At 45.7% G+C, this 14,375-nt stretch overlaps 1 protein-coding gene across 4 annotated transcripts in view; it reads left to right on the top strand.

The window, feature by feature from the left end:
• Positions 1 to 13,898, top strand: part of LOC140392939 (nucleolar RNA helicase 2-like) — a 167,829-nt gene extending 153,931 nt beyond the window's left edge. For 3 of the 4 annotated variants that reach the window (XM_072478724.1, XM_072478727.1, XM_072478726.1), the window contains 4 exons: positions 5,350 to 5,509; positions 7,232 to 7,366; positions 12,050 to 12,094; positions 13,484 to 13,898. In XM_072478724.1, coding sequence (XP_072334825.1) covers positions 5,350 to 5,509; positions 7,232 to 7,366; positions 12,050 to 12,094; positions 13,484 to 13,669 — 526 coding nt within the window. In that variant the 3' untranslated portion in view covers positions 13,670 to 13,898. The remainder of the gene's footprint in view (positions 1 to 5,349; positions 5,510 to 7,231; positions 7,367 to 12,049; positions 12,095 to 13,483) is intronic. The other variant, XM_072478725.1, reaches the window with a different exon arrangement.
• Positions 13,899 to 14,375: the final 477 nt, after the last annotated feature.

Raw genomic sequence — 14,375 nt, 5'->3', positions numbered from 1 at the left:
AGGACAATTCACAATACCAATGGCGGGAAACAATCTTAGACAATGTCGCATAGAATCATAGAATTTACATGTACAGAAGGAGGCCATTTGGCCCATCGATTCTGCACCGACCCTTGGAAAGAGCACCCTACCTAAGCCCACCCCTCCAAGTAACCCACTTAACCTTTTTAGACACTAAGGGCAATTTTAGCATTGCCAATACACCTAACCCGCACGTCTTTGGACTGTGGGAGGAAACCGGAGCACCCGGAGGAAACCCACGCTGACACGGGGAAAACGTGCAGCCTCCGCACACAGTGACCCAAGCCGGGAATTGAACCTGGGACCCTGGAGCTGTGAAGCAACTGTGCTGCCCCGTTACGACCCCCGAGTCTCGTGCACAGTCAATTCCAGCCCCACTTCACCCGGAATTTAATAAATAAGTCCTAGAAAATCATGCGACGTCTTTGGCCCTTAGCAGTCCAATTATAGTCAGCAAGTTTGTATATTTAAAACAATTAAGTTTATGAATGACAACTATACTGAAATATGCAGCAAATATAATAGGTTAACTGCTATTTAATTGCAATCCCCCTCACCCACCTAAACCCCACCCACCCCAATAATGAAAGGGACACAAGTCTTTGTTTCAGATGAATGTCTTATAGCATACCTTCGAGTCATCGCATGAAAACAGGCTCTTCGGCCCAACTTGGCCATGTCGGCCAGTTTTTAGTACTAAACTAGTCCCAAATGCAGCACGGTAGCATTGTGGATAGCACAATTGCTTCACAGCTCCAGGGTCCCAGGTTCGATTCCGGCTTGGGTCACTGTCTGTGCGGAGTCTGCATATCCTCCCCGTGTGTGCGTGGGTTTCCTCCGGGTGCTCCGGTTTCCTCCCACAGTCCAAAGATGTGCAGGTTAGGTGGATTGGCCATGATAAATTGCCCTTAGTGTCCAAAATTGCCCTTAGTGTTGGGTGGGGTTATTGGGTTATGGGGATAGGGTGGAGGTGTGGACCTTGGGTAGGGTGCTCTTTCCAAGAGCCTGTGCAGACTCGATGGGCCGAATGGCCTCCTTCTGCACTGTAAATTCTATGATAATCTATGAAATGCCCTCTATATCCAGTTTTCCCATATAACTGTCTAAATGCTTTTTAAAAGTCAAAATTAGACCCACCTCTACTATTGCCTCCGGCAGCTCATTCCAGACACACACTGCCCTCTGTGAAAAAAATCACGGTATCCCCCACCTTAAAACTGTGCCCTCTAGTTCTAGACTCCTCTACATTGGGGAAAAGATGTTGTCTATCTACCTTATCTATGCCCCTAATTATTTTATAGACCTCTATCATATCACCCACAAACCTCCTATGCTCCAGGGAAAAAAGTCCTAGTCTTTCCAACGTCTCATAACTCAAACTATTAAGTCCTGGTCGCATCCTAGTAAATCTTTTCTGCACTCTTTCCCGTTTAATAATGTCCTTTCTATAATAGGGTGACCAGAACTGTACACTGTATTCCAGGTGTGGCCTTACTAATGTCTTGTACAACTTTAGCAAGATGTCCCAACTCCTGTATCCAATGTTCTAACCAATGAAACCAAGCATGACAAAGGGCAGTACAGTAGCATAGTGGTTAGCATAGTTGCTTCACAGCACCAGGTCCCAGGTGCGATTCCTGGCTTGGGTCACTGTGCGGAGTCTGCACGTTCTCCCCTTGTCTGCGTGGGTTTCCTCCGGATTCCTCCCACAGTCCAAAGGTGTGCAGGTTAGTTGCATTGGCCGTGATAAATTGCCCTTAGTGTCCAAAGAGCTTAGGTGGGGTTACGGGGACAGGGTGGAGGTGTGGGCTTAAGTAGGGTGCTCTTTCCAAGGGCCGGTGCAGACTCGATGGGCCGAATGGCCTCCTTCTGCACTGTAAATTCTATGACCTTCCTTAAATTTAGGCTTTCAATTTGGGGTTTTCACTAGATTCATTCTGTCTCTGCAGTTTCAGAAATACAGCAGCTTTTCTGGAGAGAACAAGGGAGAGAGAGCAGATGCTTCCCTATTCAAACTGCAGGATTCAAACTGGCTCTCTGAAAATCAGCCTACTGCCTTTTACCAACAGAATATTATCTTTAGCCCACCAGCGAACCAATCAAACTGAGTCCCAATGCTCTCCCGGGTGCTGAAAATTCTTGAGTTCTGCTGTCCACTGCTAGCACAGTGTACTATGTTATAACCTTTGAGTTCCACATTTCCCCTGCTCTATATGTCCATTAAGCATCCATGGATCAAAATAGTAACAGCAAAAATAAAGAAAGGAGAAATAAGGGAATTAATAGGAAGGGCCCTGACTGCAGTTTGAGAAGAGCGTGTTGATTGCTCAGTGAACTCTATGTTTGGTAGCGGCATTGCCATGGAGAATGCATCAGTTAATTGTAACTGATAGTTAACTGATAGTAACTGATGGTTAGAAACAGGAAAGGAGAGGTCACCCTGTTGGGAGTTTTCTATAGGCCTCCAAATAGTTCTAGGGATGTAGAGGAAAGGATGGCGAGGATGATCCTGGATAAGATCGAAAGTAACAGGGTAGTTATTATGGGAGACTTTAACTTTCCAAATATTGACTGGAAAATATATAGTTCGAGTACATTAGATGGGTCGTTTTTTGTACAGTGTGTGCAGGAGGGTTTCCTGACACAATATGTTGACAGGCCAACAAGAGGCGAAGCCACGTTGGATTTGGTTTTGGGTAATGAACCAGGCCAGGTGTTGGATTTGGAGGTAGGAGAGCACTTTGGGGACAGTGACCACAATTCGGTGACGTTTACGTTAATGATGGAAAGGGATAAGTATACACCGCAGGGCAAGAGTTATAGCTGGGGGAAGGGCAATTATGATGCCATTAGACGTGACTTGGGGGGGGGGGGGGGGGGGGGGATAAGGTGGAGAAGTAGGCTGCAAGTGTTGGGCACACTGGATAAGTGGAGCTTGTTCAAGGATCAGCTACTGCGTGTTCTTGATAAGTATGTACCGGTCAGGCAGGGAGGAAGGCGTAGAGCGAGGGAACCGTGGTTTACCAAAGAAGTGGAATCTCTTGTTAAGAGGAAGAAGGAGGCCTATGTGAAGATGAGGTGTGAAGTTTCAGTTGGGGCGATGGATAGTTACAAGGTAGCGAGGAAGGATCTAAAGAGAGAGCTAAGACGAGCAAGGAGGGGACATGAGAAGTATTTGGCAGGTAGGATCAAGGAAAACCCAAAAGCTTTCTATAGATATGTCAGGAATAAGCGAATGACTAGGGAAAGAGTAGGACCAGTCAAGGACAGGGATGGGAAGTTGTGTGTGGAGTCTGAAGAGATAGGCGAGATACTAAATGAATATTTTTCGTCAGTATTCACTCAGGAAAAAGATAATGTTGTGGAGGAGAATGCTGAGACCCAGGCTATTAGAATAGATGGCATTGAGGTACATAGGGAAGAGGTGTTGGCAATTCTGGACAGGCTGAAAATAGATAAGTCCCCGGGGCCTGATGGGATTTATCCTAGGATTCTCTGGGAGGCCAGGGAAGAGATTGCTGGACCTTTGGCTTTGATTTTTATGTCATCATTGGCTACAGGAATAGTGCCAGAGGACTGGAGGATAGCAAATGTGGTCCCTTTGTTCAAAAAGGGGAGCAGAGACAACCCCGGCAACTATAGACCGGTGAGCCTCACGTCTGTAGTGGGTAAAGTCTTGGAGGGGATTATAAGAGACAAGATTTATAATCATCTAGATAGGAATAATATGATCAGGGATAGTCAGCATGACTTTGTGAAGGGTAGGTCATGCCTCACAAACCTTATCGAGTTCTTTGAGAAGGTGACTGAACAGGTAGACGAGGGTAGAGCAGTTGATGTGGTGTATATGGATTTCAGTAAAGCGTTTGATAAGGCTCCCCACGGTAGGCTATTGCAGAAAATACGGAGGCTGGGGATTGAGGGTGATTTAGAGATGTGGATCAGAAATTGGCTAGCTGAAAGAAGACAGAGGGTGGTGGTTGATGGGAAATGTTCAGAATGGAGTACAGTCACAAGTGGAGTACCACAAGGATCTGTTCTGGGGCCGTTGCTGTTTGTTATTTTTATCAATGACCTAGAGGAAGGCGCAGAAGGGTGGGTGAGTAAATTTGCAGACAACATTAAAGTCGGTGGTGTTGTCGACAGTGTGGAAGGATGTAGCAGGTTACAGAGGGACATAGATAAGCTGCAGAGCTGGGCTGAGAGGTGGCAAATGGAGTTTAATGTAGAGAAGTGTGAGGTGATTCACTTTGGAAGGAATAACAGGAATGCAGAATATTTGGCTAATGGTAAAGTTCTTGGAAGTGTGGATGAGCAGAGGGATCTAGGTGTCCATGTACATAGATCCCTGAAAGTTGCCACCCAGGTTGATATGGTTGTGAAGAAGGCCTATGGAGTGTTGGCCTTTATTGGTAGAGGGATTGAGCTCCGGAGTCAGCTCAGTGTTGCAGCTGTACAGAACTCTGGTACGGCCACATTTGGAGTATTGCGTACAGTTCTGGTCACCGCATTATAGGAAGGACGTGGAGGCTTTGGAGCGGGTGCAGAGGAGATTTACCAGGATGTTGCCTGGTATGGAGGGAAAATCTTATGAGGAAAGGTTGATGGACTTGAGGTTGTTTTCGTTGGAGAGAAGAAGGTTAAGAGGCGACTTAATAGAGGCATACAAAATGATCAGGGGGTTAGATAGGGTGGACAGTGAGAGCCTTCTCCCGCGGATGGAAATGGCTGGCACGAGGGGACATAGCTTTAAACTGAGGGGTAATAGATATAGGACAGAGGTCAGAGGTAAGTTCTTTACGCAAAGAGTAGTGAGGCCGTGGAATGCCCTACCTGCAACAGTAGTGAACTCGCCAACATTGAGGGCATTTAAACGTTTATTGGATAAACATATGGATGATAATGGCATAGTGTAGGTTAGATGGCTTTTGTTTCGGTGCAACATCGTGGGCCGAAGGGCCTGTACTGCGCAGTATCGTTCTATGTTCTATGCCGAGCAGAGCATTGTTTGAAAATAAACCAGGACTTGACTCTGGGTAAGATCTTGCGCTGAGGAATAAACCAGTGAATGGCTATCATTGCTTTGTTTAGCTGAAACTGGCATAGTGTGTGTTCATGTACATACAATCTGACTGCAAGACAAAAAGCTTTAACAAAACTCTTAATACAAAACAAGTAAATGACGAGTTTTCGGGAAATGGGTTTTTTGTGGGTGGTGGAGAAGTGGGACTCCACTGGGGTAAAGTATTGACTAGTGAATGAATAAGAAAACTAGAGTCAGAATCAGTGAGATCCACTAGCCAAGTGTTTTGTCTTTGTGTTTGAAAGGTCTATGGATTCCATTCCGGCAGCAGCAATTGAACGTTTCCGTTCCGCTGCAGAAAACTTGATTGAGCAGCGAGGAGCATCGGAGGCGTTGGCTGCTGCATTGGCACACATCTCTGGGGCACGGAGCATTGAACAGCGTTCCCTTCTTAACTCCGATGCGGTAAGCATTACTGCAGCTGCATGAAGCTTATTCCTCACTGTGGCAAAGAGCTCCTTCAGGGCATGGTAACAGGTTCATTATTCACACAGCTATATTGGAGATAGCTGTCTCACCTGGGGGCTGTGATCAGGGTGCGTCACTGCCCCTATCACACCACAAGACGAGGAAAGAAGAATGTAAAGCTGATTTCAACTCCAGTCCTTCACCTAAATATGTATCGCACTGTTGCTGGGCTTCGATCTATCCACAAGATTTCCACAACTCTATAATCGCAAACTAATCCCACTGCTTCCTGTACCTCACCATGACCCTGCAGTGGAAGGCCACCTCTAGCTGATCCTTGCTTAGCCTCGGTCATTATGTCGACTCACTGTGAGGTAAACTCATTGATGTTGAAACTGAAAATTACATGTGATATTACATCAATGAAATTAAATAAAGTTTTACAGCTGATCCATGCTGCTCTTTGTTCTCAATGTGAACCCTTCTGCCTTTTTCGTTCATTTCTACTTATAAGCATATCTATTCTTGTTCAATTTTTCCTGATGGGCAGAATGTTTTAGCTCTAATAGCATTCCCGGAAATCATTTTTGTACCTGCTCCAATGCTTTCATGTCCTTTTTACAGCATTACATTGTATGGAGACCTAAACTGTGTGCTCACTACACCAAAGAATGGTGTAAGTAAAGTTCTATACAAGTGTGACGCAACTTGTTTTCTTTGAATAAAAAGAAAATGCTGGGGAAGAGGAAGAGTCAACGTTTCGAGTCCAGTTCTGAAGAAGTCACATTGACTATGACCTGCCAAATAGGCAGAGATTTTCCAGCACTTTGTTTTTACTTTTGATCTCCAGCATCGCAGTATTTTGCTTTTGACTCCTGTCTCTCATACCCCAATACCACGGTTTTTAAATCAATATTTTGTGATGCAAATTACCCCCTTATTCCACCTATCAAAATGTACCACCTCATGCTCACCCTATACAAAAATCCATTATCCATTCTGCATGTTTGTTCATGTCATGTATTTTGTCACGGTTTTCTTCGATATTAATTATACTTCTAACTAACTGTTGATCTTGTTTGCACTTCTGATTCCCAAATCATTTTTTTTATTTTTTAAAATATAAACTTAGAGTACCCAATTCATTTTTCCAATTAAGGGACAATTTAGCGTGGCCAATCCACCTAACCGCACATCTTTGGGTTGTGGGGGCGAAACCCACGCAAGCATGGGGAGAATGTGCAAACTCCACACGGACAGTGACCCAGAGCTGGGATCGAACCTGGGACCTCGGCGCCGTGAGGCAGCAGGGTTAACCCACTGCGCCACCATGCTGCCAATTCCCAAATCATTTATGTAAATGGTGGACACCGCTGGTCCCAGTACCAATCCTTGTAAACCACCCATCACTAGTTTGACAAACTTTAACGTTTGAAAACCTTTAACAACCTCAATTTCTGCATTTGTTTTAGACAATTTGCAATCCATTCTGTTTCCTGCTCTGTGACTGTGTGCACTCTGACCTCACTCATGAGGCTATCATATGGTGCCTTAATAAAAGTCTTTTGAAAATCCAAAATGAGAAACTATCTTGAATAAAATGCCAACCTATTTCTAACATGTTCGAACCAAAAATAATTGTTTGCTTGTATTTGATGTGTGTCGCTATGTTTGTTTGCCTTCATTAACTTGAAGATTAACATGCATATTCTGTCTCAGGGGTATACAACAATGGTGTTGGATTGTTCAACAGAGCTACACAATATCAGTTATGCATGGCAAGGGCTGAAAGAACAGCTGGGAGAGGCAGTGGAAAACAAAGTGAAGAGGATGACATTCCTGAAGGGTAAAATGGTATGTTGGCAATGTACAGGTAATGTGACACTGTTGTACCCTTGAAATCTATAGCTACAAGCTGGACCAAGAGTCGTTGACTCCCTACAGTACAGATTGAGGCCAATCGGCCCATCGTGTCTGCACTGACCCTTCGAGCGAGCACCCTACCTATGTCCACTTCCACACACGATTCCTGTATCCAGTTAATGGAAAAATGGCCAAGCAGTTCAGTTCTTTCTTCTATTACGTATAGAATCTGATTTGTTTGTACGTTCCAAAAATGTAAAAAATTTGAATTAAAATACTTTTAACAGAAACAGTCCTTTCCAAAGCTCCAGGCCCCTGAAAATAGAAGTATTTTAATTCAGATTTTTAACATTTTTGGAAGGTACATACCCAACGCCACTGCCATCTTCACCCACAACATGCCATTTACCCTTTAGGAATCTCATCCTCTTCACTTTGTTTTCCACTGCCTCTCCCAGCTGTTCTTTCAGCCCTTGACAGCAACCAGATTCCCCAAAATGTAAGATAAACAAACCCCAACTATGGTGGAACCTCACATCTGTCCCTTTCAGAGTAAATTTCACCTTCTCCAAATACAGGAACTCCATTAGATCTCCCAGCCACACCGAGGCATAGGCCGGAGAAGATGACTGTCACCCCAGCAGAACCCGCCTGTGAGCAATCAGTGAGGCGAAGGGTAAAACATCAACCTCTGCAGCTCCAGCAGGTCTGACACCCCGAATATGGCCTCCAGGGGACCCGGTTCGGACCTCAGACATGGTGCTGAAAAGTGACCCCTGAAATTACTCCAACTTTGGGCAGGACCGGAACATATGAACACGATTGGCTGAGCCCCTCCCACACCGCTCGCTATCTTCCACCCCCTCAAACAGCCGGCTTCAAAAGAATGGCAGATACTGGAACAAGAAACAAGAACCTTGGCAGAATGTTCATTTTTACCGTCTGCAGTCGACCTTCCAGCGACATGGGGAGACTATCCCACTGTACCAAGTACTCATTGACCCTCCCCACCAGGCTCGCGAAATTAAATTTGCAAAGTCGCGGCCAGTCCTGCACCATCTGCACCCCTAAAATATCTACAATGAGTTGTCGCTACCCAGAATGGCAACCCTGTGCACCTGAAGACACCACAAAATATTCGCTCTTCCCTAAATTTAACTTATACCCCGAAAATGCCCCAAATTTCTTTAGCGATCCCATTATGTCCCTCACTGAATCTGGGTCCGTGATGTATAGCAGCAGATCGTCCGTTTACAGAGACACCCTGTGTTCCAGCAACCCCTCCCCTTCCATAGGACATGGGGCATCCCTGCTTTGTTTCCGGAAATAGTGGAAAGTACCCCGAATTGATATCGTTCGTCCACACACAATCTGTCGGATCCTTTGTATAACAATTTCACCCATGCCACAAACTTAGGCCCAATCCCAAACTTCTCCAGCACCGCAAACCAATAACTCCACTCTGTCAAACTCTTCCGCATCTAATGCCATCTCCAGCTCCCTTAAGCACCACGTTCAGCCGTCGCACATTTGACGGCAGCTACTTGCCCTTGACAAACCACCCACCACCTTCGCAAGGCATTGCTCCAGCCTCACCCCCAACACCTCGCCCAATATCTTAGCGTCCACATTCAGTCGAGAAATGGGCTACACCCTACCGGATCTTCACCTTTTGGAGTAGTAATGAGATGACCATCACTGATGCCAACATATCATTAAATGTTTCATAAAATTCCACATCCTGCCCCGGTGACTTGCCCGGCTGCATTTCCTATTGCTGCCTGCACTTCCTCTGCCCCCATTGGTTCCTCCAATGTGGCCCTCTCTTCCTCCCACCTCTGGACACTCCAGAAATTCCATCTCCGACTCGTGTTCCGGCGGCTCCAATTTATACAAACCACTATAAAAGTCCTCACACACCTTATTCACCAACCCACCCGTTCCATCCCTAATCCGCACAATCTCACTTGCTGCTGCCCACTAGCAATCAACTGTCCTCACCATACTCCTAAACGACCCTCCTCGCTCACTTCAACTGTCGAATCGCCCTCCCAATGGCTAGAAGATCAAACTTCGCCTGCAACTCCTTCCTCCTCACCAACCGTCCCGGCTCCGGGACCTGCAAAATCTCCTATCAACCACTGCCATTCCTCCTGTGCCTCCCAAACCACTAATGACGAAACCTCCCCCTTTTTGGTTGAAGTCCTCAATGACTTTCCCCATCTTAATGCAAAAATTTGAGTCTGTCAACAAATCCACATCCAACCTCCACGCCAACCTCTGAGCTGAACCCTTCTCCCAAGACCACATCCACCCAGCGCAGGGCATGGTCCGATATCACGATCGCCGAATACTCTGCCTTTTTTAACCCAGCTAGCAGCGCCTTCCACACCCAAAAAAAGTAAATCCTTGAGTCCACTTCATGCACCAGTAAAAAAAAAAAGGATACTCCCTATCCCGCGGATGTAAAAACCTTCATGGATCCGCGCCCCCCCCCCCCCCCCCCCACATCTCCTCCATGAACCCGGCCAACACTTTTGCGAACAGAAGGGACCAGCGAGCATGGCCGCGACCTATCCACCATCGGGAATATCCACCATCGGGAATACCCACCTCCAATTAAACCCCCAAACCAAAATAACCATAAATCCCCACCCAAACATGTGTTACACAAAACAGTTGACTATAACCGCCGTAACGGGAAAGTACACAAAGGAAAAAAACATCAAAATCCAAGTTCTGTCCATTCCCAGCCCTTCTGCCTTCACAAACGCCTCTTCCGCCATCTCGCAGTAGTAGTCAGTGCCATTGTGTGTGACCCTTAGCTTCGCCGGGTAGACCACACCAAACCACACGTTACGTTTATACAATACCACCTTAGCCGACCGAAAGCCACCTATCTCCTTGCCAGCTCTGTTTGTCAAGCCCCGGTATATTGCTGCCTCACAGCGCCGAGATCCCAGGTTCGATCCCGGTTCTTCTCCCCGTGTTTGCATGGGTTTCATCCCCACAACCCACAAATGTGCAGGGTAGGTGGATTGGCCACGCTAAATTGCCCCTTAATTGGAAAAAATTAATTGGGTACTCTAAAACTTATTTTTTTTAAAAATCCCGGTATATACTATTTCCATCCCACTCCACCTCACGCATCTGCTCCGCCCACCTCTGCACGCACCTTCTCCTTCATTTGGAAACTGTGAAAACAGACTATCACAGCTCTCGGCGGTTCGTTTGGCCTCCGTTTCGGCCAGAGCGACCGGTAGGCCCTGTCCAATTCGTACTGGGAGGGATCCTCCCCCCATCCCCAGCAACTTCGCCAGTATCTCGGTGAATTACTCCAGCCCTCCACCCCCTCAGGCACATCCATGATCCTCAAATTTCGCATTCATAGAACATAGAATTTACAGTGCCCTTGGAAAGAGCACTGTAAGCCTACAACTCCGTCCCATACCCGTAACCCAGTAACCCCATGCAACCCCTTTAGACACTAAGGGCAATTTACCATGGCCAATCCACCTAACCTGCACGTCTTTGGGGTGTGGGAGGAAACCCACGCAGACACGAGGAGAACGTGCAGACTCCGCACAGACAGTGACCCAAGCCGGGAATCGAACCTGGGACCCTGTGCTGTGAAGCGACAATGCTGACCACTGTGCTATCATGCCGCCCATTCATAACCTGTTCTCCAGATCTTCTACTTTGGCTCTGAGCTCTCTGTTCATCTCTGCCACCTTCCGCAGCTCCTCACTCATTGAGGTGATCTAGTCGCTAGGCCGTGACAATGCCTCCTCCACCCACTTCATTTTCTTTCCTTGCTCCCTCTTGTCCAGTCTTCATCAACTCCTCTCTCGTTGGGGCAAGGGTCTCACCCACCCACTCCGTCTGATGCCTTTCAAAATATCTTGAGATCAACCCCACAAATTCCCCAGCCATCACTTCAGCCATCTTTTCCACCAGGTGGCCTCCTTCCACCCGCTATTTTTATACCTGCAGCACCATGCTTGGTGGCGGACTTTCATTCACTCCCTTTTCCCCTGGATTATTTTTTCTGATTTTTGACATTCTATAAATGCGTCAGACCGTCCCAAAGCTTCTCACAAATTTTTTTTTCACAAAACTGGTTGCAAAGAGCCGAAAAAAGGCAGGAGCCACCAAACATGCAACCTTCACCTACATGCTGCAACCGGATGTCTGCGTCTTGGCACTTTAAGGTAAATCTCAGGCATGAGCCCAGTACAGTGCTCAGTGACTGCATGTGGATGATGATTTTAACATGCTTCCCAAATCATGGCTAAAATGGGACTTTTCCAGGTGCTGGAAGGCAACTGCACAGACTGGGCTTTCTGCTGCACTCCCCATATGTTTATCTCCCAAGATTTATCAATCCGACCCTGGCTGATATTTGCCCTTTTTGTCCTTGTATTACCAGTTCTGTGATTTGGGTGGTTTTCCGTTATCATTAATATTTGTGTCGTATGTTCAACCTTTTGAATAAATCTCTACCGCTTTCAAAAATTGTAATATTAATTTTAGGTGTAAGTTTAATTGGAAAATTTACTGGGCTCTGGGATTCTTTCAGAATGCAGAAGCAGCCAAATTTAAACTGTGATCTTGCATAAATGTCCCACCTGCTCAGGGTGATGGAATGGGCTAACTATGAATCTTCTTGTTTAGGGTGTGTGTTTCGATATTCCTGAAGATTCTCTGGAAGTCTTGAAGGTACATTCATCTTTCTGTATGTTAATGATTGATTTGTAGTTTTCTATTTGACACAATTATAATTCGGCAATGTGCCTCAGCATTTCTCTCCTGGCAGATTCTTCTCTCGTATCTTAACGCTCCATTAAAGTAAATCCTTTCAATACTGTAACTGTCCCATTGAAGATTGGATTTTTGTTGGAATTTCCTGGTATCTCTGACCCAAGCGGAGTATTGTCCATGTTCCTAGTGCCATGCGAGTTTCCCTTTCAGAAAGGTTTAGTATCTTATCATGTGACTTGTAGCACATTGGGCTGATGCTGTGAGGTGAGATGGGGTTCCCGTTTCAGTTTGACTACTTTGGACTGCAGAAGGAGAAAGAAGTGTTTTCTCTGCTTTGCTCTGTTTTCATTTTAAAAACTGTACCAATGAAAAGCACAGTGAGTGGGTGTGGGCAAACTGCCTTGATAATTTTAAAAATAGTTGCTTTCTGGAAGGAATTTGAAACTGCTGGTTGAAACTGGATCAGAATCTCAGGGACAGGACCAGTCCCATTCAAGTGAGAATACAGTGTGTTGGGCCACGCCCTTGAAAAGTGGTTTTGGTTTAATTGGATTTTGTTATTGAATTGACAACTAAGGGGGAAGTCCATAGTGCATGGGTGTTGTACATAGATTGCTGTAGCTGTGTGGTGTCTTTTTTTTAATAATTGATGAAATATATATATATATATAGGTCATGTTGCAGCTGTACAGAACTCTGGTACGGCCGCATTTGGAGTATTGCGTACAGTTCTGGTCACCGCATTATAGGAGGCTTTGGAGCGGGTGCAGAGGAGATTTACCAGGATGTTGCCTGGTATGGAGGGAAAATCTTATGAGGAAAGGCTGATGGACTTGAGGTTGTTTTCGTTGGAGAGAAGAAGGTTAAGAGGAGACTTAATAGAGGCATACAAAATGATCAGGGGGTTGGATAGGGTGGACAGTGAGAGCCTTCTCCCGCGGATGGAAATGGCTGGCACGAGGGGACATAGCTTTAAACTGAGGGGTAATAGATATAGGACAGAGGTCAGAGGTAGGTTCTTTACGCAAAGAGTGGTGAGGCCGTGGAATGCCCTACCTGCTACAGTAGTGAACTCGCCAACATTGAGGGCATTTAAAAGTTTATTGGATAAACATATGCATGATAATGGCATAGTGTAGGTTAGATTGCTTTTGTTTTGGTGCAACATCGTGGGCCGAAGGGCCTGTACTGCGCTGTATTGTTCTATGTTCTATATACATGTTAACTACATTCTTAGAATGAACCTTATTTTGATTAAAGTGTCTAGGAAGTCTGATGAATCGCACCTGCAGTCAAGGTTTTTGTGCTCATCCTAGCCAAATTCATATATTAACCTTGTGTTTACAGGGAAGCTGGCATGACACTCGTCGCTGGCAGCTCACTGTAGCGACTAAGTTACCAGAACTGGAGGATCAAAGATGGGATGGAGGGTCCAGATTCAGGAAGCATTCCTTCAACAGAGGAGGAGGATTCAACAGGAGTCAGAACGGCAGAGGCATGAAGAGAAATTTCAGTAGATCTTTCGCCTGGTAATGGTGTGAACAGACACGTGCCAAACCTCGCACTTTTATACAACTCATCTGACTATGTCCCAGTTACTGATTTAACAGCTGCATTGGGCTGTGTGAAGGACCTGTGCATTTATCACATTATTTTAAATGCACAGAACACTTGCTGGAATTGGTGGGTAACAGCTGACTTGCAATCAGGGGATCATGTATTTGGATGGATGGTTACAGAAAATTAAAAAGTATTCCTTTAACTTTGGAGACTGTGAATATTTGTTAATTCGTGGAAACACTAACCATTTATCTTCTCCAGTGCAGATATTAGGAGGGAGTTGCTAAGTCTTGCTCCAGTGCTTGATGCATGGGTCAGAAGTAAAAGAATACGCCATGCTATCAAGGGACACCACAGCTGAACTCCGTGCTCAAATTGCTAGGAGTTGTACACCCTCTTTCTTAGCAGCAGTGGTGTGTGAGTGATTAGGAACAAGATTATTCTCTCCTCACTTCTGCTAAGGCCATTCTCTAGCTTAGAAATCAGCTAATTGAGTAGAGCCTTAGGAATTGGACTTGAGGAAATTGTGGTGGATTTGGCTGCCCTCTGTTGTATGGTGTATTTCTTAGCTTTCCTGGGGAGGGTGTGATTGGGGGGGGGGCATCTTGTCTATAATTACTGCCCAGTGTACTCTGCTGACTGAAAGCTTAAGCCTTGGCAGTCAACCCTTGATCAAGTA

Source organism: Scyliorhinus torazame, chromosome 16 (assembly GCF_047496885.1).
Source record: "Scyliorhinus torazame isolate Kashiwa2021f chromosome 16, sScyTor2.1, whole genome shotgun sequence".
NCBI lineage: Eukaryota > Metazoa > Chordata > Chondrichthyes > Carcharhiniformes > Scyliorhinidae > Scyliorhinus > Scyliorhinus torazame.
This window is presented reverse-complemented; position numbering and strand designations above follow the sequence as displayed.